Source organism: Dermacentor variabilis, chromosome 3 (assembly GCF_050947875.1).
Source record: "Dermacentor variabilis isolate Ectoservices chromosome 3, ASM5094787v1, whole genome shotgun sequence".
Taxonomy (NCBI): Eukaryota; Metazoa; Arthropoda; class Arachnida; order Ixodida; family Ixodidae; genus Dermacentor; species Dermacentor variabilis.
In genome coordinates, this window is record NC_134570.1 from 157,927,972 (window position 1) to 157,954,194 (window position 26,223).

General features: G+C 47.5%; 1 protein-coding gene across 1 annotated transcript; it reads left to right on the top strand.

Moving 5' to 3' along the window:
* The first annotated feature begins 1,164 nt into the window (after nt 1-1,164).
* On the top strand, nt 1,165-24,950 carry LOC142574281 (solute carrier family 22 member 7-like). The gene is made up of 5 exons (XM_075683403.1): nt 1,165-1,293; nt 2,859-3,194; nt 8,282-8,574; nt 15,786-16,359; nt 23,581-24,950. The coding sequence occupies exons 1-5, from the start codon at nt 1,204-1,206 to the stop codon at nt 24,274-24,276; spliced, it is 1,989 nt and encodes a 662-aa protein (XP_075539518.1). The 5' UTR covers nt 1,165-1,203; the 3' UTR covers nt 24,277-24,950.
* The last annotated feature ends 1,273 nt before the right edge of the window (nt 24,951-26,223 follow it).

A 26,223-nucleotide genomic window follows, 5' to 3' on the forward strand; every position in this document is an offset into this window, starting at 1 on the left:
CATTGGAGGGGACATGGCAAGTTATAAATGTGACATATCTGCAAAGGTCCGTGGGCGGAAAGTGTTAAGTTATGTTGTAGAAAATTGTGAATTTTTTTATATTGCAACCCATAGTCATTGACGAGTGTTTAGAACGGACCAAATGCCACTGATGGCTCAGACCTGTTAGGTTAACTTGCAGAAACTTGCATTGAAGCTTATGTTAACATACGTCAGCCAGTTAGTTTACTTCGCTTTATTATTGCGATATCAATTATATGGACACTCCAAGAGCATTTATACCGTCGCCGTCGCCGTCGCCGTGACTTTCCGTCTGGGTGAAAGCGTCTGAGGGTGAGCCGGCGAACGCGGTTCAACAGAGAGTTTTAGCCCAGCGGGTTTACGGCCAGCGGAGCGGAGCGGGCGAGCGGAGACGCCACTGCGCATGCGCACAATGCTGAGGCGGCCAGCGGCTTCGGCGGGAATTCACGCACCTTGCAGGAGTTGAAAACTTTAATTGAACGCGGAAGTGCTTATGTAGAAAATTGTGCTAAAGCGTTTTTCATCCTATCAATAATATATTTTCGAAAAATACGCGTTTTCATTTGTGTGACACTTGTCGAAGGCATCACTCACAAGAGAAAGACTATGTACCATGCACGAACCGCTACAAACAACGGCCATCCGCTGTCCGGAATAATGCCGCTGTTTTTAACTACGGCGTTTTTGGGGATACACATTCTGCACCGTACTAAAGTGAGAAGCGAGGGCAAATTGTTTATATACTGATAAAGATTCATTCATTCATTCATTCATTCATTCATTCATTCATTCAGAGGTTAAATCCTTCACCGGTGTGTTATCGTGAACGAAAGCGTCTGCGAGCGCGCGTTCCTCCTTGCCTTTCCAAGATTACTTATCTAATAGCGAACTGGCTTCCACCGTCACGCGCATGTCATGCAGCAAAGTCAGACATCAAAAGGCACGGGACACGTGAGCTTCAGCACAAGGACTTGAACAAAATATGAATATCAAGAAAAGTAATCTTGCTCATGTTCTGTCAGTTAATAGTTCCATTTATCAATCGTTAAATAAGTCCGCGCAACCTTAGTCCTCATGGCCGTTTTGTATTTCTGATTGTAACGTTGAGTCGATTCGTGATTCCGTCACTGTCTTTCAGACTGTCGAAGCCCGATGTTACAAGCAAGGAGGCAAGCGTGAGAGATGTACGGATCCTCGCCTTTCGTGTCCATGACGTCTGGTGGGGCCTCGCCCAGAAACGAGCCCTCAACTGTGATCCCGTTTGATGACAAGGTTTGTTCGTGCTTTTAGTACGGCGTAAAGTACGGTTATGGTCGACCACCATGGTTCGGCAATAAAAAAATCGTACACAGAAAGACCATCCGCTGTCCGGAATCATGCCACTATTTAAACTACGCCGTTTTTAGGGACACACATTCTGCACAATCGTTACGCCAGCAAGAGAGGGCACGTTGTAAATACACTCAAAGTTTCATGTATTCATTCATTCATTCATTCATTCATTCATTCATTCATTCATTCATTCATTCATTCATTCATTCATTCATTCATTCATTCATTCGTAGGTTAAATTATTCATCGATAAGATTCACCGGCAATTAAAGCGCGTAAACAAGTAACGGTAAGTAAAAGTACAAAAATATCAAATCAGATGCTGCAGAAAACTGAAATTTGCGATTATATAATGATAAAGATGCCTGAAACATGAAGACATGGCCGACTCGGGAATGGGATCTCAAGTCGCGTGGGAATGCAGTGAGATGCGTCAAACGCAAGCACAGACGCGAAATGTCAGCTTCTGCGCTAAGTGGAATGATCGGCTTATACTTGAGGTTACTTGAAAACGATAATAGGCAGTTTTAGCTTCCCGTGCATGAGGGGCCTAATCGGAAGGGGAATGCGTACAGGCCCCGTACCCTCCTCCCCCTTCTCCGCCCAAATATCTGTGAACCGTGTTACCTAGCATACAACAACGTGCGAAAAACACCTGCCTGCCCAACTAACCCGTCCTCGGTCAAGTGCTCCAAAACACCCCCCCCCCCCCCAGAATAAAATACTTTTTTGCTGGATATGCCACTGTACCTAAACAATTGGCGTGATACCGCAACTTAGATGAGTTGCTGAGTTTAGCGGGAGCAGGCAATAATGATATTCCAGTGACAGGCTATGTTCGACTCAGCTGCTGGGAACAAGGCAGCAACAAAATCATGAATTTGCAGAGGCTACTGTAGTGTCCAGCCTCATTTATGGTCATGCTGTTCGTGAAAGGAGCTACATGACACATGGATGTCGTAGTGTGCAGAGATTTTGCGATTAACTACCTATTTACCAAACTAAATATAACTCATTATTGCAAGAGTAAGACCTAGGCTAGTCAGTGTGGTAACAGAATAACTAACAGCTATAATGATCTCCGCAACGCTGCGCACCACCTTGTTTATTCTCTTCGTGGTCGTCTTCGGAGCGCTCATAATTTCATCGTGTAAAGAATGAACTAATCAACTGACAGATTACATGGCTGCGATGGGCTGCGCTGAGCTGCACTGGGCTTGACTGATTTGACTGAGTTGACTGACTGAGTTGACTGACTGAGTTACTTGACTTACTAGCTAACTTGCCACCTGACTTGGCTGACGCACTTACTAGCCGATTGACTGGCTGACTTACTAGCTCACTTGACCGACTGACTCATTAGCTGACTGGACTTGGCTGGCTTACTAGCTGATTTGACGGACTTGGCTGGCTGGCTGGCTGGCTGGCTTGGCTTGGCTTGGAGTGGTTTGGATTGGTTTGACTTGCCTGGCTAGCTGAATGAGTAAACACACGCGTTTTTGCAGCCGGTCTCTGCGCACGGTGATTTGACAAGCGTCCGAGACCCCTTGCTGGAAGGGTTCGTCATTTCAGACGACCCGGAACGCATCCAGGAGAATGTCTACGTCATCCTGGGTCACGGCAACATGCAGCGCCACGTGCTGCTCTGCGGCACACTCTCCTTCTTCGTGATGCTCCTCAACACACTCGAGTACAAGGTCATCGGCCATTTCGTTGACCACTGGTGTCGACCACCGGATGAGCTGCGCCACCTGAACACCACGGCCTGGAAGGTCATGGCCATACCTGTCGAGCCGAACGGCAACTTCAGCCGCTGTAACGTCTACGACCCACCCGTACAGGTTAGATGGCCTCCTATTACCGTACTCTGTAAAAGCGGTAACCTATTCAATGACGGGCACTCTCGTAATTTATTGGCAAGCGGGGCTCTGTTTGCATTAAGTAATTGTATCTACCCAAGTTAAGGCATCTTGAACTCATTTCGTCAGGCGCGAGTCGACTTCAATCCGTGCAAACTTTTTGTGAGTGAAGCTTTGGTAGCTGCGATGTCAGGTGTCATGCTACAAGATATATAACGCGACGCCTCGCATTGAAGTTTAGTGGTATTCATTTTGTAAATATTTCTAACATCGTGCAATCTTCGCAAAAAGATAGCCAAAGCGTCCAAACCTGCGCGTCCATCAACATTAAGGTAATGAGCGCCGGGTGGCTTTGGGATTTGAAAATATGCATCAAGTGGCGCTTTCACCCAGACTTCAAAAGTTCATATCACCGCGACAATCGTATCAAAGGGGATTGGCCATGAAGACAAGACAACCTTGGCACAGTGTTCTGATTATACCGGTTGTTCAAAATTAAGCTTTCTGGTTTTCTTAAAGTTAGGCACTGGGGGGCACGCGAAGACCACCTATGCATATAAGTTATATGGCTGGAGAGACACAAAGTGAGACGATAATTATCGCTATCAGCAGCTCAATTAACTAAAATTGAATATACTATACCGAATAGTCATACTATACCGAATATGTCCACCCACAATGCAGACAATCTTAAATCTTTCTTTCTCGCCCAACAAAAGCTTTTCCAACGTCTCCACTATTACCCCCGGACGCCTCAGTTACCAACCACAAGAACCCTTATGCGTCTTCAGTGTTAATACCAGAAGCTTCATTAACAAGTTTCCAAATTTCACTGTCATCCGCCCATTCACCACATATTGCTGGTGTAACAGAAACATGCTTACATGATAACATACGTATATGACTGCGAAAGAACACCTCCAGGTTATACAGTTGTTAGAACTGATAGACGTCATGGAAGAGGAGGGGGCGTTGCATTAGTTTTGCGGTACAACCTTAAATTTTGAATAGTTCCCAGCTCACCTGATACTGAATCAGTTTGGTGTAAGGTCTTTTTGGCAAGCATTTCTATAGTATTTTGCATTATCTACCGTTCGAAAGCAGCTCAGCTGCTCGCTTTAACAACATTCATGCACGAGCATATCTTGTCTTCTTCAAGATTGATGTGTCTTGGGGATTTTAACGCCCCCGATATTTCGTGGCCATCATATACTTATCGCTCACCGGCTATGATATGGATATAAGGAAAGCGCCGTTACATTTTCATTATATTTTGGTTTAAAGCAAATAGTTCAGTCGAACAGAAGAGGTGCTGCAGTTTCAGACTTAGTTTTTTCTTAGTCCCCGCCATTTGGATAATGGTTTCGAATGTGAAGTTACAGGTGGTATATCAGACCGCACGGCCGTTCTCGTATCTATTCCCGTTCCCGTTCGTAACAGTCCTTTTATTTATTCCACTTTCCCCTATTTTTCACTCGCCGACGATGCGTCTATTATTGATCTTCCATGTGATTCTTTTGATGATCTCGAACGTTTCAGCGAATCTAATGATGTGAATTTCTTGGTGGCTTTCTTGAAAAGATTGTGGCAAGCTGCATCCAGCGCTTCGTCCCTCTGAAAACAAAAAGAAAGATCCTAATCCTCCCTGGATTTCACGTGAGATACTTCACCTGTCGCTTCGCGTTACAAGGCTAAGGTGTTTAAAAGGAAATTATGACTACCTTAATATAGACGAATTTAACGTAGCCAAGGCGAAATTTCGCCTCAAAATTAATTCATGAAAGGACTTTCACTTCTGGGTTACATTATAAGGTCTAATGAAAAGTAATCCTAGAAAATTTTGGGCTTCAATCTTACCCAGCTCAGCCTCCACAAATACAGTTGTTTTAAATAATGTCCGTTCCTTCGATCCATTAATTATTGCCATCGCATTCAACGAATATTTTCAATCAGTATGCACAACTACTAAATTCGACTTATCTACTTTGATTCATGATTCACATTATTCAATTGGTGATATTAAAGTCTCTCTCGAAAGTGTGATGAATCTAATTTTGCGCTTAGAAAATAAAAACTCATGTGGCCCTGATGGCCCTCATGGTTCTCAGTATGTTTCGCATTAACAACGCTTTCCTTGTTAGATATTGTGCTTGCAGCAGTCGATATTTGCTTGTAATTTTTCAAAAGTCTTTATCTATCTCGACAGTTCCTGTAGTTTGTAAATTGGCAAAAATTATTCCTTTTTGTAAATCCGGCAACAAGCAGCCACCATTAAACTGTCGTCCGATTTCATTAACGCCTCAATCATGTAAACTTTTTGAACATATAGTCTTTAAGCGTATTATGGAGTTTCTTAAAAATGATAACATTTTGAGTGATTCCCAGCATGGTTTTCCCCGTGAGTTTACTACAATAGCTCAGCTCGTAGAATTCTCGCATGACATTTCACACGCTCTCGACAGTGGAAATCAAATAGATTTCATTTTCATAGATTTTTGCAAGGCATTGGACACTGTTGCACTCTCAAAACTGCTCCATAAGCTTCGCGCTATACCTAATAACTTTTCATTAGTTGACTTGATCGCGTGTTTTTTACCTTACCGTTCTCAGTATGTTTCGCTTAATTCCTCAAATTCGTCTGTAGTAAATGTGACGTCCGGAGTTATGCAGGGTTCAGTGCTGGGGCCACTTTACTTCTTATTGTATTTAAACTATTTGCCGAATTATATGTCCGCAAAAATCCGCCTTTATGCTGACGACTGTGTGTTGTATAACCTAATTAACACGAATGTTGACCGCCTTTCAATTAAGGTTTCTTTTACACAATATTGCAGGTGGTGCGACAATTGGCAAATGGATATAAACTTCGTAGACACATTCACTTTATCTTTCAGTGAGCGCACTTCTGTTTCCTTATTTATTTATTCGTTTGACGGTTCTTCCCTTGAACGGGTGTTTGAATACAAGTACATTGGCCTCATCTTCACACCTAACATGTCCTAGGGTGCTATAACGTAAAACTATTCCAAACTTTTCTATTCCATTTCTGCGATCAGCCCTCCGCGATTGGTCAAGAACTTTTTTGGACCACCCCTACTTGACCTGTCTGTAACGCGACGTCACGAAAACCGCGATAGCTCTCCATCTGATATGACGTGTACACGCTGATTATGCATGATTTGACCGAACGAAATAAAGATAGTTATTTCTGATTCGACGCCTTTTCGTCATTAGCCCTCGGCTATTGGTAAAAAGATTTCGGGCTGCACCCACTTCACCTGCCTGTCACGAGACGCCACAAAACCGCGAAAACTCTCTGCGTCAAAGTGATGTGTACGCGTTAAAGATGCATTAATATGCCGAATCAAACTGCATTTTCTTCTGAATAGCCGCAGGCTGCCCCTTTCCGAAAGGAATGAAAGATGACTGCATGCCGCCGATCATTCAGGCACTGGCTACACGCACCTGCCGGAGAGCATGGCCTTATTTACGTATAATAAAACTTTTTGCGTGGCCGTGTAACGTTTTCGAGCGCTTTCGGCACGTTTACGACTTCGCTCAGCAAACTTTTCTTTGCTGGGGATCCTTTTTAGGGGCATTCTTAACCTCCCGTTGCATGTCGCTGCATTTTTCGACCACACACCGCAAGATAAGTACGGGAATGCAGACCAGTCGCAGACGCCGGCACCACCCGCTTCATCTGGTTATCGATTTTCAGTGCAGTGGCTCGGCCCCATCGAATCCCTCTCCACTTGAGCGTGCTCCTCGCCTTTTGTTAGCCAATTAGGTAAGACAAGCCACACAGTGTAGGTAATGTTATTCGTTTTTCAAGCAAACAAAAGTGACCTCCTATGAACGAGGAAAGCGTTTGATTGGTCTATTCAGACAACCCTGCAAATGACCACCTGATGCTTTCGTCGGCGGTTACACAAATTTGACGTCAGGAGATTGGAATAAAAACATATTGGAAAAGTTTTACGTTATAGGGCCCATAGTCAATGCATACTTAATAGACATGCAATAAAGCACTAACGAAAATTTAAATCGCACATTACGAAAAGCTCCCTGTTAAACGAAATTGCTAACGTATAAATCGCTCATCCAATCCATCCTCGAATATGAATGCCCCCATCTGGAACCCTTATAAAGTATCTGACATTACCACCCTCGAATCAATTGTTGAAAAGAAACCCATCCGTTTCATATGCCGCCGTTATGAGTGGAACTTCTCGCCCTCAACTCACCTTGTTGCACTATGTCTACAACTTCTGTCAAGGCGGTCTGATCGCGAATACTTGAAGTTGTTGTCTCCTTAACACCCCACGCTAATCACTAAGGAACAACTATCTGCCTCCTGATAAATTCAAACCTGCTAGGAATAGCCACAAACTTAGCACTATTTCAACGGGTAACTAACCTATTTAAGTATAGCTTATTTCTTCGTACAATTGAAAAATAGAACTTACTATCAGGTGAAACTAGGTCACTAACTTTAGAGGAATTTTCATACAAGTCAACTTGATTCATGCCGCGTTTATTACTACTCGTTGTAGTACCTTTTCTCTTGAAATTATGATGATTCTCACGGCGTTGAAGCTGATATGTGCAGTAAAAATGTTTTGTTGTTATATCCAGTGTACAAGCCCACTCCAGCGATAGCCCAATTGCTCGGCAGTATGTTCGCATGTGTCAATAAATAAATAAATGTGCAATCCAAAAACAGCCCGGCCTATAGGCTGACAAGGTCTAATTAAAACCTAGGCTTGCGCAGCAATACTCTGAATCCAACTGGCGTTTAATCGGTGCGTGTGTACGCACGCAGGCATCAACATGCACGCGCACGCATACACACGCAAGCACACATGCACACAAACACGCACACAAACGCACGCTTTACGTTTGGCGGAAATTTACAGGCACTTTGGTCTGCACGGTAACCTTCGCGGCACCCCAAATGGTGCTGGATAGCCAGTTACCTTGCAGAATGCTTCGTATAACATCCGATTCCCACCGTGCTTGAGATGTAGACAAATTCTCTCAGTTTCTCACTCGCTGACCACCACGTGCAGGATGGCCCGGACGAAGAGCGGCGCCAGGTGCCGTGTCGCGCCTGGGACTACGACACCGATCGTCTCGAGGACAGCATCGTGAGCCGCTGGGACCTGGTGTGCGACAACGCCTGGCTGTCCCCGCTTTCCTCGGTCACCTACATGTTGGGCGCCGTGCTGTGCACTCCGGTGGCCGGTTACCTCGCCGACCGCGTCGGCCGCACACCCATCGTCAAGATCGCCATGAGCACGCTCCTGGTCGCCAGCATTGGCGCTTGCGTGGCCGACACCTTCTTGCTATTCCTGCTGACTAGGTGAGGAGGAGGAGGAGGATTAGATCTATGTTAAAGAAACCCAGGTGGTCAAAATTGGGCCGCGAAGTGAACTGAACAAGCTGAGGGTACCGCGATGAAACGTTGATTACGGCAATGAACGTTGTTCGACATCAGCCACGCCAATGCGGTTAAAGTTTTGCATTTGATTTGAGTCGGCGATAACCAATTTCTTATCGTGCGACCCCACAATAATGTGAACAATCGCATAGTTATTATGTCTTTGGGTCTCGATAGCGAAGGGTACTATTGCTTCTTTTCGTTAGGTTTATCTTTCTATGCCGACTCTTTCAAGCTTTGTTTCGTAGTGCTCTGGCTCGCCGGTTAGGACTGAGCGAAAGGTCTCAGCAGAAGGTCTCACGAAAAGAAGCAAACATAGAGTAGACTGTAACGGGAACGCAGTTGCAGTGCGGTACATTTGATGCCTTGTGCGTGTTGCTCGGGGTGTATGGACAATAAGGTGCTGAAGTTACATAGCAAAGTAGAAAACTGAGATTTATTCACATTAGAAAACGCTTACATGCCTAAATTATGATACAGCTAGTGTAGATTAATCTTGCAACCGTGCTTGCTTCCCTTTCGTATAGCACACCCGCGTGATAAAAATTTGGAGGACGCTTAAGTTTCTCCTTCAAGAATGGAACGCGATAGCATTCAAAGATCCCCGACTGCTTATCACGCTTCCCGGCAACTGGAGCGTATGTAACCGTAATGTTTACCGGGAAACGCTGGCCGCGAGCGCTAAGCACAAAGGCGGGCTTCCTGGTAGAAACGCGGCCTCTTGCGTGGGCCTCGATGCGACGGGGACGAGCGCCAGCAGGGGGTATTGCAAGAAACCGGCCGTGCCGCTTCGTGGCCCCCAAGACACCCGCGCGCCGGCGCGCGCAAATGGCTGACGCCGCGGCGGGTCTGTGAATGCTATAAATGCTGGAAAAGGGCTTTCTTTGTATTTCCGAGTAACATAATTATGTTTTCTCGTATAGTCAAATTGCAATCTGAGAGCTATCATGGCTGTAGGTTGCGTATAAGTCATAGTTCACGATTTTTTCTCGTATTTTAGCTTGAGAAATACAATCGGTTCAGTAAATTTCTTGCGTCACATCTGAAGGCATGGGTATGGGTGGTTTGAAAATCTTTTTCCTCTAACGAAGTCCGACGCCGGACGCCGACGCCCGATTTTCTGCGACAGGGGCTCCTTAATGCACTCGCGTTAAAAGGTGGTGGGTGCGGATTCGCATCCCTCTGTCTTTCTGTCTGAGTCTGTTCGCACCAACTCTGGACACTTCGCGTCGCCCAGGTAGCACAAAAGAGATACGTAACGTTTTCGTAGCGTTTATCCAAGACGATAAAAACGGGTTAAAGAAGACACGAATGAGAGAACTTCGGCGGGAAAACGTCGTATATCTCTTCTAATGTCCGGCTTAATTACTTTCTTGAGACGATCTAGAACAGGTCTGCAAGACGTATTCGAAAAGCTGGTCTAGAAATAGGATTGGGAAAGACACAAGTAATCCCTTTTCCAAAACTATTCGTAACCAATTTCTCAACGTTTTTAGGGCGTTATCAAAAAGCTGGTCTAGAAGCGGTCTTGAAATGTTTACGATCATCTGAAGCTAATTTTCGCGGGTGACGGGCGCGATCAGACATCGTTGTTCAAAACAAGCGTTTAGTTTCGCCTCACGCGACTGGCCTATGCCGCGCAGACGTCGTCAGCCGCACCCGTTGGCACGGCTTAGGCCAATCGCGTGAGGTGAAACTGATCGCGCGTTTTGAACAACGATCTCCAGTCGCGCCCCAGATGTGTAGAAGCGTCGGTGTTGACTGTAAGAGCCATGGCGCAGTGCCAAGCACTGTTCCCCGCATGGCCGGCGCATCCTCTACCAAGTCGCACGAAAATGAGCCTGTTAGGAATAATAAATCCTTAATACCGCCTTTAGTAAGCTACGATGCTTACAACCACAATGGGAATGACATCCTGCAAAGAACAAATGGCCACGTCTTGGCAGGTGGCCAGACCAAGCCCTTCATGCCAAGAGTGCATGAAATGAGAACATTGTGACAAAGCAAAAACACTTTATTAAAATGTGATGCTTATGCAAGGTTCGAACAAACTGTGCGAGAAATGCAAATAGAAGTAAAAGTACATCAACAATGACAAAAGTCGCAGAAAGGATTCGTAATGAACTCGAAAGTGAACATTCACTAGCACATAAACAAAATTCCAAGTACACATACAAAAATGAACAGAAAAACCTGGAGTGTACTAAAGTGTCTAATTTATCATAGTAAAGTGCGCGTGCTATTAGATTGACTAGAGTTATGCAGAAGTGACATCGGAGCGAATGGAAGAAGTAGACTGAAAAATGCAAGAGTATGAATTGGGTGGTAACCACCTCCAAGCAATGTTACCAATCATCTAGAAGCTTGAAAAGAGCACAAAAAGAAATACCACCGCATACCATTATAAAACAATCCTGTGACAGAAATAAAAAAAATGGGAACAATGCAAAATTGGAAATATTGCCTTTAGGATATATCAAAGAAGGTAATGGCGAGAAAAAATAACCATACAACAAAAAAGTAATAAAGTGAAATTAGTACAGAATACTTAAACGGGGGATTCAGTGTAACAAGTGAACACTACTGTAGTACAGCGAACGATGAGACAGTAATGCTGCATCTTGCCACTCCAGAACGTGAGAAATGATAATGCAAGCCTCATATTAGAAACTTACATAAACATGGAAATAAACTGGAATGCACTGGAAGCTGCATTTGTGTAACAAAGGAAGCAATGGTCATAATAAATAGTAAGTGTTTTATCTAAAAAGCCCTTTACAAGAGGCAAAGTTGTACCTCTCTGGCAAAAATAAAGTTGCGACGAATAATTTGCAAACCAGCAAATACGTTAATAAGCACACTGACATGTCACACTTTGCGCACATCTCCAGTCTCGTAAAGTAAAAAAAAGCACTCTGAATGAGAAAAACGTTTAACACATGTAGCCCAGAGCAAATTCTTTGCCAGTTCACTCACACTTTCACATCCAAAAACATTTGCCACAAAGTCCAGGCACAGTTCCACTGATGTTTACCAATTCACCCCCACTTTCCCGTCCAAAAATATTTGGCACACAGTCCAGGCAGAGCTTCATAGATAAACAGCTTGAGAGCACCCTACTGATTATTGTGCAGTCCCGCTGCTGGAAATAGAACTGCCGCACATGCTGGTAGTGGTTTCAATGTAGACACACTTGCCGCCTTGGACAGGTATGCTCAGATATCTGCACTGGTGCTCCATTTTGTCGAAGTAGACACATTGATGAACTACGCTGGTAATTGAAATGTTTTTAATGCACAAGTATTGGCTTCACCAGAAAGACTTGCCCACATACCACCACTGGCATATATATGCACTTGCTCTTCACTCAGTAGCATTGAACTTAAAGTGTTCCCTATGTGGGAGCCATGTGTAAAACCGGTGTCACACGACCACTCTCGATCGCGATCAAGCCCGATCCGGATAGAAATTATCGATGCGACTGGCTCACTCTCGTAGCTTGCGCAGAGGAGCCAATCACGACCGAGAAATTCGATTTGTAACGGACTGGATAGCGGCTAAAAGAGCCCCGTGTGAAATCGGTATCAAATAATGCACAGACGTACATTAGGAAAATGTGTTGCACAAGGACAAAGAACTGCGACATGCCCTGTTGTGCGAAGCGCGCGACCAGAACACATGTATATATATATTAAAAAAAACTGCGAGAGCGCTTCGCGAACTCCATGCGCACACATGGCGCCCGCACGAACTCGGCAGGCCGCCGTAAAGCGCGAAGGGCGCACAGCGTACATTCCGACACATGTCCAAACTGCAAACAATCGTACTACCTAAAGCATACAAGTTATTTTATACCAAGGGCATACTCGACTCACGTATGCAGTATCCACGAGCGAGTTATGCAGCGTACATGCTGTATCCATTCGCCAAATAGTAAAATTGATAACAAGCACAAAGCTACAAGGGACTCAATACATTACTACCACTTGAGGCGTCAAATAAAATCGAATTTGGCCGTTTCATATATTGGACACAATATATGGACACATGTGGTACCCGGTAATACCATGAAATACCCATCACGTGGTTAAAGGGGGCGAAAACACAATCGAGAACCTGAAGCGCAAACGATAAAAGCATGGTATGGTGCACGCAAAATTCTGTCAGTGCGCTGTAGCGCGAGGGAAGAAAATAGGGCGAGCACTTGACCTCACCTTTTGGGATACCGTACTAGTACTGAATACTTAAAAAAAAAAGCCTGTTTGAACCAGTTCTCTTGTCTGCAACACTCTTGCTAAACGGGAGACTAAAATACGACGATGACGGCTCTATTGCGGAGATCGGCAAGGTGCACACAGACAGCAATTTTGCCGCTTTTCTTCTCATTCTGCAAAATGCTTTCTTGTTAGGATCACGCATAGCGGCCCATCCCGACGCTAGGGACACACAGGCACGATTTCGTCCCTCTAACTTTGGTCCTTATACTGCCCTTAACGCCTTAATTACAGCGTCAGTGAAAAGGCGCCTCACATAACATGACAATGAACTTGAAGAGCTGATTAGTGCCCTCCACTTCGCGCCCTCCAATTGAAAACACTGCTGATTTCCAAATTAAGCTACACAAGCAGATCGCACAACCCAAACTAATCACAGAACGTCGTTTTCTTGACGGCAAAACCCTGCAACACTTACATGACAAAGGGCAGCGGCAGCACATTCAGAACAGTCGCAAACAGACCATAGTGCCATGCGAGTCCGATAACGCAACTATGCCCGGCTTCACGAATAACGTGGCCGCTTTGGTCACATAACAATTGAAAACACTACTGATTTTCAAATTAAAACCACACAAACATATCGCACAACCCAAACTGATCACAGAATATCGTTTTCTTGACAGCAAAACACTGCAACACTTACATAGCAAAGGGCAGCGGCAGCACGTTCAGAACAGCCGCAAACACACCACAGCGCAATGCGAGTGCGGTGACGCGACGACGCCATGACGACGCGACTATGCCCGGCTCGCCCGGCTGCCCGGCATCACGAATCACGTGGCCACCTTGGTCACATGATTTGACGACGGTATCGCCACCTTGCGCAAGGCTGGATCGCGTTGATGGGTTGTTGAATATTGTAAAAGCCGCTAAAGAGGCTGACGCGCCGTGGCGTGGCGGTGGCGTTTTGAGTCGTTTGCAAAACGTATTCACCCCTCGTTTTTAAGCTGTCTGGCTTCCAACGTTAACAAAACGTATTCACCCCTCGTTTTTAAGCTATCTTGTTTGGAACGTCTTTGATGCGTCGATTTTGGTCAAAAATCTGTTTCAGACGTTGAATCCCTTAATACGACGTTTTCAAGACTTTGTGTGCTACCTGGGCGTACGCGGGGTGCCATAGCAGAGCAACCGCCGAATTTTCGTAAGAAATTACACGTCATAAGCTTAGGGCTGTGTTTGACGGAATACGCTTACTATGGCCTGAGGGAGCTCTCTCGAACGCGACTACTCCCTCTAGGATCGACAAATGTACTGCCGAACTACGCCTGTGCTAAGCCCAGCTAAATTTTGATCCCATTGAGCCATGCTTGGGGCGACAACGGTATCAACTCTGCACGCGACGCATGTATGGTAGAGTAATAGATTCGTTCTTTCTGCACAACGACGCCAAAAGAAGACGCGTGACATTTATTCGGGGATTAGAAAGCTCACATGCCTTACTTATAGTACAGCTATAGTTGCAGGCGTCTGTCTTTGGTATCGTAACGTAGGTGCAAGGAGCCTATACAATGAAATCTTGTAATCGAGCTCGCCCCCTATTCCTAGTCTGTCCACCGTGATCAAGGATAGTGGGCACGTACTAACATCCCTCTCTCTTCCTGCTTGGGTCTCTGCGCGAAGAAGGGCGGTGTGCTTAGTTGAGTTTGCTTGTATATGCGATGTAATTCTAGGACAATAACAACGACACAAACAAGAAGTTGCTTCTGGTCAGCACTACGGATTTTCCACGTCGACCTTGACAATCCCAAAAAGACATGAAGCCTATATGCCCCCTGCAAGACGAAGGACGCTCCAATCGCTCTCCGATTATCTCAGTCTTGTGCCAGCCGACACCCATTATATGTCCCCTGCTGTACTCGACAGCGCTTGTCTTCTCACGGCATCCTTCGGTAGCTAACAGACTGCCAGTGGTCTGCCGTGCGCGTAACATGTCCTGCCCAACTCAACGTCTTCTTAAGCTCAACTGGGATATTGGCTAACCCCATTTGCTGACTGATCAACACCACTGGATTCACGTCTCCTAACGTTACGCCTATCATTTCGTTCAGCATAGGGAGCCGCGTGCGAAAACAGCATCTAAAGCATGTAACGAAATGTAACGAAATATGCAACACTAATATGGCTTATATCTTTGCAACCGTACTACTCACGCGCCTTACTTTGGTGTCGTTATGTATAGGAAAGAATGCAATAATCGACCTGGTGATACAAAAACTGTGCCGTTGTGCCGTTGTTGCGCCGCGCATCATGCAGACGGAGGTAAATTTAGCCTCTCCCTCGGCGGTCAGACAGCCATAGCTCGGCAGTACGTCTGTCGATGCGAGGGGAGGTGGTCACGCTTGACAGAGCTCACTCTGCATAGTAGGCATAATCCATCCAACTGAAGTCTGTGGTCATGAGTTGTTATAAGGCTCACAAATGGGCAGTTTTTGTTACAAAATTGACGGTTGCTTGTCGAATGTGCCCCGCGTTCAACACGTAACAAAACAAAGGAATGTCCCTCCGCGCCTACCATCATCAACTACGTACGTCAGGCCAATTACGAATTCGGAGGGAGCGGAATAGCATATTAGACCACAGAACCACCACTGCTTGTATCACAAGTTGAGCATGTAATTAGGCATTTTTCAAGGTGCGAATAAATGTCATTCTTCTATTTTGCTACGTCATTTCCGTGCCCTAGTGCCCCTGCACCATTTAGCGGCACAAAAAAGATGCCTAACGTATTCCACTGCGGCTGCGTCCCTGATACAGCCTAGCCTATGTTTTGTTTTCCATCGCTGGTTGCACAGCGTCAAGCTTAGCGCATAATTTGGCTATTTGCTCGCATACGCTCAGTCGACTCGGCTCTCGCAGATTCATCGTGTCGGGCTCCGCGCACTCCATCGTAATGGTGCTCTACTTACTGCTCTACGAGGTCACGGGCAGCGAACACCGGACACGGTTCGCCATCATCGACACGGCAATCGCGTTCACGCTGGCGCCACGCATCGTCAACGGCCTGTCCCGACTCACACCGCGCTGGAGCCTCGTCCAGGCCGCCGTCTTCCTCCCGACTGGAGTGCTCGCCTTGTGGTGCTACCAGCTCGACGAGTCTCCCGCCTGGCTGTTGGCCACGTGGAACATCGTGGAGGCTGAGCGCTCCTTGATGCTGGCCGCCAAGCGCAACGGGCTGGACTTGGACCGCGCAATGAACAGCTACCGGCAGCTGCACGAGCAGTTGCTCAGGCAGGAGATGAGGATGGCGAAGCCGGGCAAAGCCTCCGGCTTCATTTCCGATGGTCACGTTCAAGCAGCCTTCCTCTTCCAAACCCGAATCGTCTGCGTGGCCCTGTCTTGGTTCACCCTGACTATGGTCTTCTACACTTTCACACTTTCTCCGGCTTCGGACGCCGACGACACCCTGGAGATCGCGCATCTGGTCCTACAGGTACACAGTCTAATGTCTCTATAACGATGCTCTCGGGACCTCCTAAATACTTCGTTATACAGCTTACTTCGTTGTAAAGGCCACGCACCGTACCACTCACGGCGGGGCAGGCTAAGCAGGATAAATAAAGAAGCTTTATTAACTATAATTCAAGGAAGGCTATAGTCAAGTAAGGCTTAATTTTTTGTGCACACTTTGACAGAGAGCACGACTGCAAGAAAGCTCTGTGCACCTAGGTTCATATTGTCACGCGTTAACGCAAGAGTAAGTAACAGTACGAGCAGCCAGAGACAAAAAATGCCAGGCACTAAGCGACGGTTCTCCAGCTGGCGCGGGATCTTTGACTTCGTCGTCGTTTTTGCTGGGCACGCAATGCTGACTGTTCGCTGGCTCAAAACAGCAGGTGGTATTATTTTCTCTCCCAATGAAGCATCGACTCGATGCTCAAACACAAGACGTACACGGAAAGTACGCACATTAGGTATGACAAAAAAAAAGGAGGGGGGGGGGGGGAGCGCGCTTGCACACATGCGGGCACGCACACGGGTAAAAAAATGGGTTCTGTCGTCGGGAACAAAAAAAGAAAACGCTTCGCAGTTCTTTAGAGGACGACGCGATGACAGCAAAAAACAAAAGTTTGTTTCACCAGTACGCTTAACATCACCGTGAAAAATACGGCTTGAGGCGGACGACATGTACAGTCTCTGCGCGTGGTAAACGGCGCTTGGGCGATGGTAGGTCTCCGTCTGGAACCACTTCATAGTTCACGTCGCTTACACGCCTTAGTACTGTGTATGTTCCGAAGTACTTGCTCAGGAGTTTCTCGCTGAGGTCTCGCCGTCTTATGGGGGTCCAAGCCCGAACTTGGTCACCAGGCTCATAGGCAACTTGTCGATGGTGAAGATTGTACCTTATGGCATCTGTACACTGCTGCTGTCTTATGTGGACACGGGCCCGTTGATCTGCTTCCTCGGCACGCTGAACGTACTCCTCGACGTCAGGAGCTAACTGGTCGAGCTGATCGATGTCTTCATACGGAATCATGGCGTCTAGCATAGTTTGAACATCTCGACCATAAACGAGGCGAAACGGCGTAAATCGTGCAGTTTCCTGTGTGGCAGTGTTGTACGCAAACGTTAGGTACGGAAGGATTTCGTCCCACGTTTTATGCTTCGCATCCACGTACATAGAGAGCATGTCTGCCAGCGTTTTTTTTTTTAGTCTTTCTAAAAGAATGATTATAAAGAGAATGATTATAAAAAGAATGATTAGAAAGAGAATGATTACCCCAAGTTAATTAATGAATCATTAGTGATTGACATAAGGTCGATTAGGGAGGATTAAGGTTGATTAGAGTGAATTAAGAAGGATTAAGATGCATGAATAAATATTAAGCTGGATGGAGGAGGATTAAGGCGGATTAAGGTGAAGGGTTGATGAAATGGTATTAAGACCGATTAGGGTGGATTAGGGTGCGAGAACAAGGATTAGAAGGATTAAACTGGATAAAGAAAAATTAATGTCAATTAATCTGGATTAAGGTGAATTATGGTTGATAAAGGAGGATTAAGACCGATTAGGGTGGGTTAGTGTAGATTAAGGTGGATTAGGGACCATGGAGTGCGATTAGACTTGATAGAGGTGGATTAGGGTGTATTAATGTAGATTGGGACTATTAAGCAGGATTCAGTTGCATTAAGGTGCATGAATAAGGATTAAGGTGGATGAAAGAGCATTAAGGTGGATTAAGGTCAATTAGGGTTCACTGAGTATTAAGAACGATTAGTCTACCATAAACCTCCTAATGCACATTAATCCACCGAATCCACTATCATCGACCTCAATCCTCTTTCATTCGCTTTAATCCACCATAATCCATGAAAGACCTCCTTAGTGCACCCTAATCAAGCTTCATCGACCTTAATCTACTCTAAGCCTCCTTTATGCACTTTAATCCTCCTTAATCAACCCTAATGCTTCCTCATTCACTTTAATCTACCCTAATCCGCTATAACCGTCCTTAATTCACCTTAATCCACCCGCATCCACAGTCATCTACCTTAGTCCACCCTAATCCACCTTAATCCACCATAATCTTCATCCATTCACTTTAATTCACCTCCTTAATGCACCTTAATCTTCCTTAATCCACCCTTATATTTCTTCATCTACTTTAATCCACCCTAATCCACTATAATCGTCCTTAATGCACCTCAACGCACCTTCATCCACCCTAATCCACCTTCATCGACCTTAGTCCAACCCAGCCTTCCTTTATGCACCTGAATTCACCTTCATTCACCCTAATGGACCTTCATCGACTTTAATCCACCTTGATACACCCGAATTCATCTTAATCCAAGCACTAATCAATCATTACTTTGCTAATCATTAATCATCTCTTATACGCGGCTGCACGTGCTTTGGTTCGCTCCCCGCCTTCCTTCGGTCACGTGATATTTTCTGTAGCTCACAATGGGACCTTGAAACAGAGGTCTAAGGCTTTCGCTTAATAAGCCACACACTAAGGGATGTGTCACAAGCAATGCTAGATCAGACGCACGAAGTAAAGCATCTGATGATGTGGCTGAAAAATTGTCTGGAGTACAGAACTCGCCTCAAAGCCCCCTTTACATCGGTATAGCCCGTCCATACGGCTCCAACCTCCTCGTAAACGTTGCCTCCAGCATTATCGATGCTGTTATTAGCATTTCTCAAAATGTTCAACCCCGCTGGGGCGCGCAACTGGCCCAAAGTAACACGCCTCCACAGAATCCTGCGGCCCGTCCGCGAGAGCCCAAGAGAAAAAGCGCGCCGTGTGCAGCCGGCGGGCGAGGAGAATCGGGGAGGAAAGCGCCGTGAGGAGGAGAGTGTTGCTACTTTGAAATTATCAAGGGGTTTTATGTGTGTGTAGACATGCTGCACCCTCTAGTGGCGATACAGAGAAGTCCGCGCGATGCCTCCGCGACGGGTAGCGTGGCGCGTCGGTGCGTGTGACCGTTAAGTATTCTTCGCCGACCCAAGTTGGCGAGCGGTTCATTGAATAGTGGCACGGACCCAGTGCATTCATGGAGCAGTTGGCTAAAGCACTGGCGTGAGAGACGTTCCTTTAGAAATGGTGCATACCCAATGCATTTGTGGCATTTGTGGCGCAGCCTGCTAAAGCGTCGGGTTGCTGTAGGTAAAGGCCAACTGCAACGACGCAACATTCTGGACCGCGTTAAAAGCCCAGTTTCAGGTAATTTAAACATGCAGTAGCTCAGTGGGAAATATTACGCTTGAAGTGCGAGTGGGCGCTTCACAAAACGCTCATAAAATTGATGTTTTTTCATACCGAAACTGAAAGAAAAATTCTGCCATTACCACTCGCCGGATCCCACGTACTATTTAGAATGTAGAGAAACAGCGCCCGGGTCGTTTGCTTCGCTTGCTTGTATACCGTTGCCGTGTATCAGCGAACACCTCCCGCACTTATGCTAGACAGAGTTAATATACTCTGCTAGCTGATTCGTGCGCTGTACCCACACCGTTGCGCGCCCGCGGTGTTCTTTTAATGCGGCGTATACAAACCGGTTTTCTGTATCTGGTTGTCACGTTCAGCGAGCGGAGCCTGGGTGCCTTCTGTCTGCGCTCGGAGAAGAGCGCATTGAGGTGACCAAGCTGAAGGTGTGGATAACGCGGACTCGATTAACGCTCGGTGCAATTAGGCTGCGTCGGCGAAAATTAGACGCTTAACCGTCTAGCGTGGCTGGCGCGGGAATAGAACATGCGGCGATGTCACGCCGGAGATGCTGGAGCAGAGTGCATCGTGCGCTAGCTTGGCTTACCAGTAGCATGCTGCTGACTACCGTCCCTTGAAGATAGTCACACGTAAGGTGTGTCTATCTAGAAGTGGGTAGACGTAAGAACGTCTACCCGCTTCCGCGGATTCATAACGCCCTCAATTGTCTTCACGGGTCTACCCACTTCTCATCCATCGAATTCCGCTCAAGATATTAGCGGATTTCTGTCGACGACCTGTACCGCGAAATGACTGCATTTGTTACAGCCGACACTCTCTTCCAATTTGAAGTTGTGCATTTTGCCATATCTGATGCCCCCGCCGCGTTTTAAAGAATGAGTAACTCTCCGTTTCGTGGCTACACAGGTCGACTTCCCTCTGTTATCTGGAGAATGTGATCATTTTTTCATCAACATTTGATCATGCCGATCAACCTGGTCGGCAGTGCTTGGCGTTTTCCGACGTGATGGCCTTCAGTTGAGCTCTTCGAAGCGCAGCTTCCGCCGTTGTGAAATTACTGTCCTAGGACACCGTGTGAGTTCTCGTGGTATCCAACCTCAACCCGATCAAATTCTTGTCCTGAAGCATTTCACTGTTCCGCGTTCCGCCAAAGACGTCTGGAGGCTTGTTGACTTGTGTTATTTCCGAAGTTTTGTCAAGAATGTAGCCGGCATTGCCCGTCCGCTAACACAGCTCCTGAAGAAGGAAATCACATTTTCATGGAGTCCTGAACAAGCCAATGCATTCCGCACGCTCCCCAGATTGCTTACTACTCCTTCCATCTTGGCGCATTTTGACCGCGCAGCGCCTACGAACGGACGCACGGAAGTACGAACGCATACGAACAGACGCCAGTTGACACGGCATCGGCGCTGTTCCCGCACAGTGGCGACAAGGGCAAGACCGCGTCATCGCCTACGCCCGTCGCCTCCTCTCCCCTTCAGAGCGCCAGTTCTCCATCACTGAACACGAATTCCTTGTCCTAGTTTGGGCAGTCGCATAATTTCGACCCTACTGGCCGCGTTTTCGGTCATCGCGGACCACCATGCGCAGTGCTGGCTCTCGTCTGTCAAAGACCCGTCCGGACGACTTGGTCACGTGGCGACAAATCTTCAAGACTACAGCCTTGATGTATTTTACAAGCCTGGCACAATGCACCAGGACGCCGACTGCTCATCACGTCATCCCGTGGACCCTCCCGATTCCACCGCCCATGATTCTGACACCTGCGCCCTTGCCATCTCCTACTTGAGTGACATATGCAATCAAAAGCTCAGTGGTGCAACCTTGCTGTCCATCACCGATCGTTTACGCTCGAATCACTCCGACCCGTCCCTCCGCCTGTTCGTATTCCGCGCCAATATTCTCTACCGTCGCAATACCAACTCCGACGGTCCCGAGTATCTACAACCCTTCGTTCTACTTTTCTCCACCAGCTCCACGATGCCCCAACATCCGGCCACCTTGGAGTATCCCGTACATACGACCGCGTGCGGCGTCGGTTCTTTTGGCCAGACCTTTGCCTTTCTGTGCGCCGGTACGTTGCTCGTTGCGAGGCCCCAAGCGTTCGTCCTTGCAGCCTGCCGGCCCACTTCAGCCTATCGACATTCCAACTAGCGCGTTCTACCGCATCTGGCCTTGACCTCGTTGGCCTATTTCCGACTTCTCTTTCGAGGAACAAGTGGATGGCCGTAGCTACTGACTACGCCACACTAGCGATCACTTGCGCCACTGGCATTACATACTTCCTGCTTCACGACGTCATCCTCCAGCACGGCGCTCCACCGCACTTGCTGACACATCGCGGTAGGTCTTTTCTTTCACAAGTTCACGGCGATATTCTTAGCTTTTGTTCCGCACCTCACAACCTAACCACCGCCTACCGCTCGCAGACTGATGGACTTACAGAAAGCCTCAACCACACGTTCATGACAATGCATGGTATCCATGTACGTTTCAGCAGATCACTGTGATTGCAACAAACGTTTGTCTTATGTGACTTTCCCATACGTCTCGTCCCGTCACGACACTGCCCGCTTCTCCCCTTCTTATCGCTTGTTTGTCCGCCACCCCACGTTGCTCTTTGAGACACTCCTTCTATCACCTCCTCACGCTGCTACAGAATATGCACGCGACGCTGTTGCTCGTGCGCAAACGGCCCGTCACATTGCACGGTACCGTCTCTCTGCCTCGCAGCTAACTCAAAAGGCCGGCTCGCTACGAACCAGGCTCTTTATTGGGTCCCTTGCCGCCGCATCGGCCTATTTTCGAAACTTCTTTCCCGCTACTCCAGGCATTTCAAGGTTTTGCGCCACATCACCGAGGTCAAATACGAGATAGCCCCGTTGGATGGTCGCTCGTCATCTTCAGTGCCCCCCACCGATGTCGCGCATGTGTCCCGTCTCAAGCCGTGCGTTTCAGCCTACGACCCTTTCCTTGTCTAAGCACCGAGACGGCGCTCCGACCGCCGGTGGTTATGCTACAGGACATTCCCGCATTCTGAAGAACGTGCTCAGCAGGTCTACGAAGAGGACGCTCGAAAGAGCTGGTTCGTGGTTTTCGTTATTATGCCATTTTGGGTGCAACTTCTCTGTGTATATACCGTAAACATAATATTACCTACTCTTTATCTACGTCACAATATATACCTAAATATATACGGAAATTTTCCCCAACGGACAACTCCACTATCGCCGGCGCCGACACCGGATATTCTGCGACATGGAGCCCTCAGCGTTATCGGGCTAAATCGACCACGAACCCCGCATCCCGAACCATGCAGGTCCTCCACGTGGTGCACTGAAATAATTGAATTTCGCAAAGTAAAGTATGTCAGACTGTTGGTAAAGAACGACACTATTCGTAAAGTGCGACACACACACAACCTGCAGATATGCTAGCGTCGGATTGTAGCTTGAATACACGAGAAAACATAATTCTGCTATACGGAAACTCATTTTCCAGCTGCCGCTTGAGATGTGGCGCCACTGCGCACAATCTCCGGGATCGGCCCACGCAAGAGGCCGCGTTTCTACCAGAAAGCTCGCCTTCGTGTATTGCGTTCGCCGCCAGCGTTTCTCGGTAAACGTTACGGTTACATAAAGCTGCAGTTGCAGGGAAGCGTGAGTCAGGCATCGTTGAATGCTACTGTGTTCCGCTCTTAAAGACGAAGCTTAAGCGTCTTACAATTTTTCACTAAGCAGTATTGCACTAATGAAGAAAAATTAGCACTAGAACCATAACACCATAGCAACAGCACTTGAAACACTACTCAACAGCACTTTTACGGAAGTTAGTCACGACGACACGTGTACCAGGACCACGATTCTTGGCCAACGGCTCCCGAGTCGGCATCCGCCACTCCAGATGATCTTCATCAACACCGCCACCATCATGAACATCGCCTCCATGTTTGAGGCGTTTCTTATACCTGCCTGCAGGTGTTCTGCTACGCCTGCGTCTACAGGTACGTGGAGCTCAAGGGACACCGCAGCGCGCTGTCGCTCGCCCTCGTCTCCCTGGGAGTCTCCATGGTGCTCGAGGCGGCGCTGCTGTACTCGCCCGGCGGGCGATCTGCGCGCGCGTCCGGCATCGCCGTCCAGTGTGCCTGCTTCTGCGCGGTCAGCCTCAACTACGGCTACGCGGCCGAGATATTCCCGACCCACGTGCGCAGCATCGGGCTCAGCTGGTCGTTCGTGATCGGCCGCGTCGGAGCGCTCGCGGCCACCGCGCTGCCCATGGTGGTCGGCGCCGAGGCGCGTCTGGCCGTCAACCTGGTCATGGCCCTGCTCGTCGCGCTCACCGCCATCGCCATCCAGTGGCTGCCCGATGTTCTCGTCGTGCGCAAACCCAAGAATCTGTCCGAGTCGCTCAGCATGACCTTGACCACCGAGGGGCGCAAGGAATTGATCAAGGCATCGCTGGCGCCGCAGACGCCAAGACGCTCCGCGAACAAGCATCGACGTGGACGGGGGCGCGGTGCCAAGAAGGCGTCGCGACTGGCGGGGTCTCCGAGTCCTTCGCCGCTTTCGTCGCTGACTCAGTCGCCGTTTTTGTCGCTGAGGTCGTCGCCTTCGCCGTCGGGTCAGTCATCGCCGAGGCGCAGCTCGACAACGACGCCTGCGGACCGCATGTGAATCGAAGGCCATTGGCACGCCTTCTTTTGATTCGCATCTTTCTTCTCAGTGCTCTCGTGGAAGAAAGATTGCATCGTGCGTAGACCGAGCTGGGCGTGTTCTAGCTAGAGTGATCTCTGCATGCTGCATTTTTTTTTATTTTTAGCTTTCTCTGTCTGTGTGTTTGTGTTTTGGTGACACCGAATACCGCAATGTGCTGCCAAGCTAACAACGAGTAGTAACCGAATTATACGAGTTACGGGTGCCTTGAGGTTTAAAGCGCGTAATAATACTGCATTCATTCCTTCATTCATTCATTCATCCATTCATTCATTCATTCCGTGGTTTGATTTCTATCATTGGCGCAGCAACAGTTTTTTGCTAACGTCTGGCTCTGTATTATGGTCAGTACGCTCAATAGGAATTTGCTTGTCCGGCTGTACAATCGCTGCTTCCTTTTTAATCTTTTCTTTTTTTTTTCTTCTTTCTTTCCTTTATTTTTTTTTAAGCGCGCTTTATTCAAACGGAGAAAAGATGAAACGATCGCGCCATCTATAACGGTCACGCCTCAGCACGACGCACTGTCTTTCTGTAAGAGGTACAGATGGCGCCACCATTCTTTTGATTGAGATAAAATGTTTTTTTCTAAATAAAGTTTTTTTTCCTTCTCCATGAATAAACTGTTATTGAGCAGACTTGTATTGGTCCTATAGTGGGAGGCCTCTCTCTCTCCAGGAAACTTCGGCGCCGAGCCGTGCTCTTCGCCCGATCTCACAGAAATATGTTTTACCATCCAAGTACCGCCGCAGACCACGTGTTTTGGCAGCGAGTTGTTTTGGACCATAGAGTTGATCACTGTATTACCTAGAGGGAAATCTGGCGCTGATGCGCTGTGATATGCATGGAATGCGCGTGCGTATAAATGTCGTACAAAAATCCCTCACGTGACCTGATCCTAGATGCCTAGGGGCAGGATCGTTTAGGAACTTTTGAGAAGGCGCGATGTTGGCGCCAAGTGATGCCTTGGCGCCACGTGGCGCGTTGAATCGTTCAATCTCCGGTCCACGCCGACTACTGGCCGTATGATGTCTCCGCAGTGGGTTCATTATTTGTTGGCGAAAAGTCGTGCAGTAATGGTGTGGCATGTCGGCTTTTGGTCTCGGTGAACTCTGGTGGTGTGAGACCCGTATTTTTAATGAATTCAGTGGTGCTGACGATCTAAATATTCAAGTGGTGTACAGCCTCGGCGATGCAATTTGCGAACCGGCGCTGTGCAGCAGCGTCGCCGTGTTCGCCCTTTTAGGCAGCGTCATCACATAGCACATGAACCTTGACGGGCGTCGTAGGCGGAGGTATTGTATGTGCTCTTCGCCACGACTTACGTTACGTAAGTAATATAATGCTTAAAGTGGTGTTTGCTCACAACTGTGCATGGGGCAGTGCATGTCTTCAATCATGTGCAGCGCTAGTGCGCCATCCGTGACTTCATGTGATTTACCTTTATCGTGGGCATTACGACAATTATGGCGTGGTGCTGTGAACTTAAGGGAGCTTTAGTGACATGAAATGGACTGCTAGAATTCCACGAACTAAAATGCAGAGTAGATGTTTAATATTATTCGTACTAAGGGCGCGATAAACACGGTGAGGTGGAGCTTAATAGTGTGCCCCGTTATGTTCAGCTGCATTTCTGCCCGTTTTTCGCGCTCATAGTTTTAGCAATGGGACGCAGGGGTCTGTGTGAATGTGTATATGCGCGTCTGCAATAACTTCACCGCAACATATTTGTGTAATGCGATGAAGCAAACAGTGTATTGCGGTGACGGGATGTATGGCAGCCCCAGTTGCAGCTTTGATATCCCAGTTACTCTGAAGATACTGCCCCGCCCGCTTTACTATAATCTCAGGTGCTCTTGAACTCTTTATTTGCCGGCATTTTTATTTTCACGTGCTGAATGGTCCCACCGC

Coding starts and splice junctions, on each gene's coding strand:
- LOC142574281 (XM_075683403.1), top strand. CDS start 1,204: ATGTACGGATCCTCGCCTTTCGTGTCCATGACGTCTGGTGGGGCCTCG. Junction 1,294..2,858: donor TGATCCCGTTTGATGACAAG/GTTTGTTCGTGC, acceptor GCGTTTTTGCAG/CCGGTCTCTGCGCACGGTGA. Junction 8,575..15,785: donor TTGCTATTCCTGCTGACTAG/GTGAGGAGGAGG, acceptor CGGCTCTCGCAG/ATTCATCGTGTCGGGCTCCG.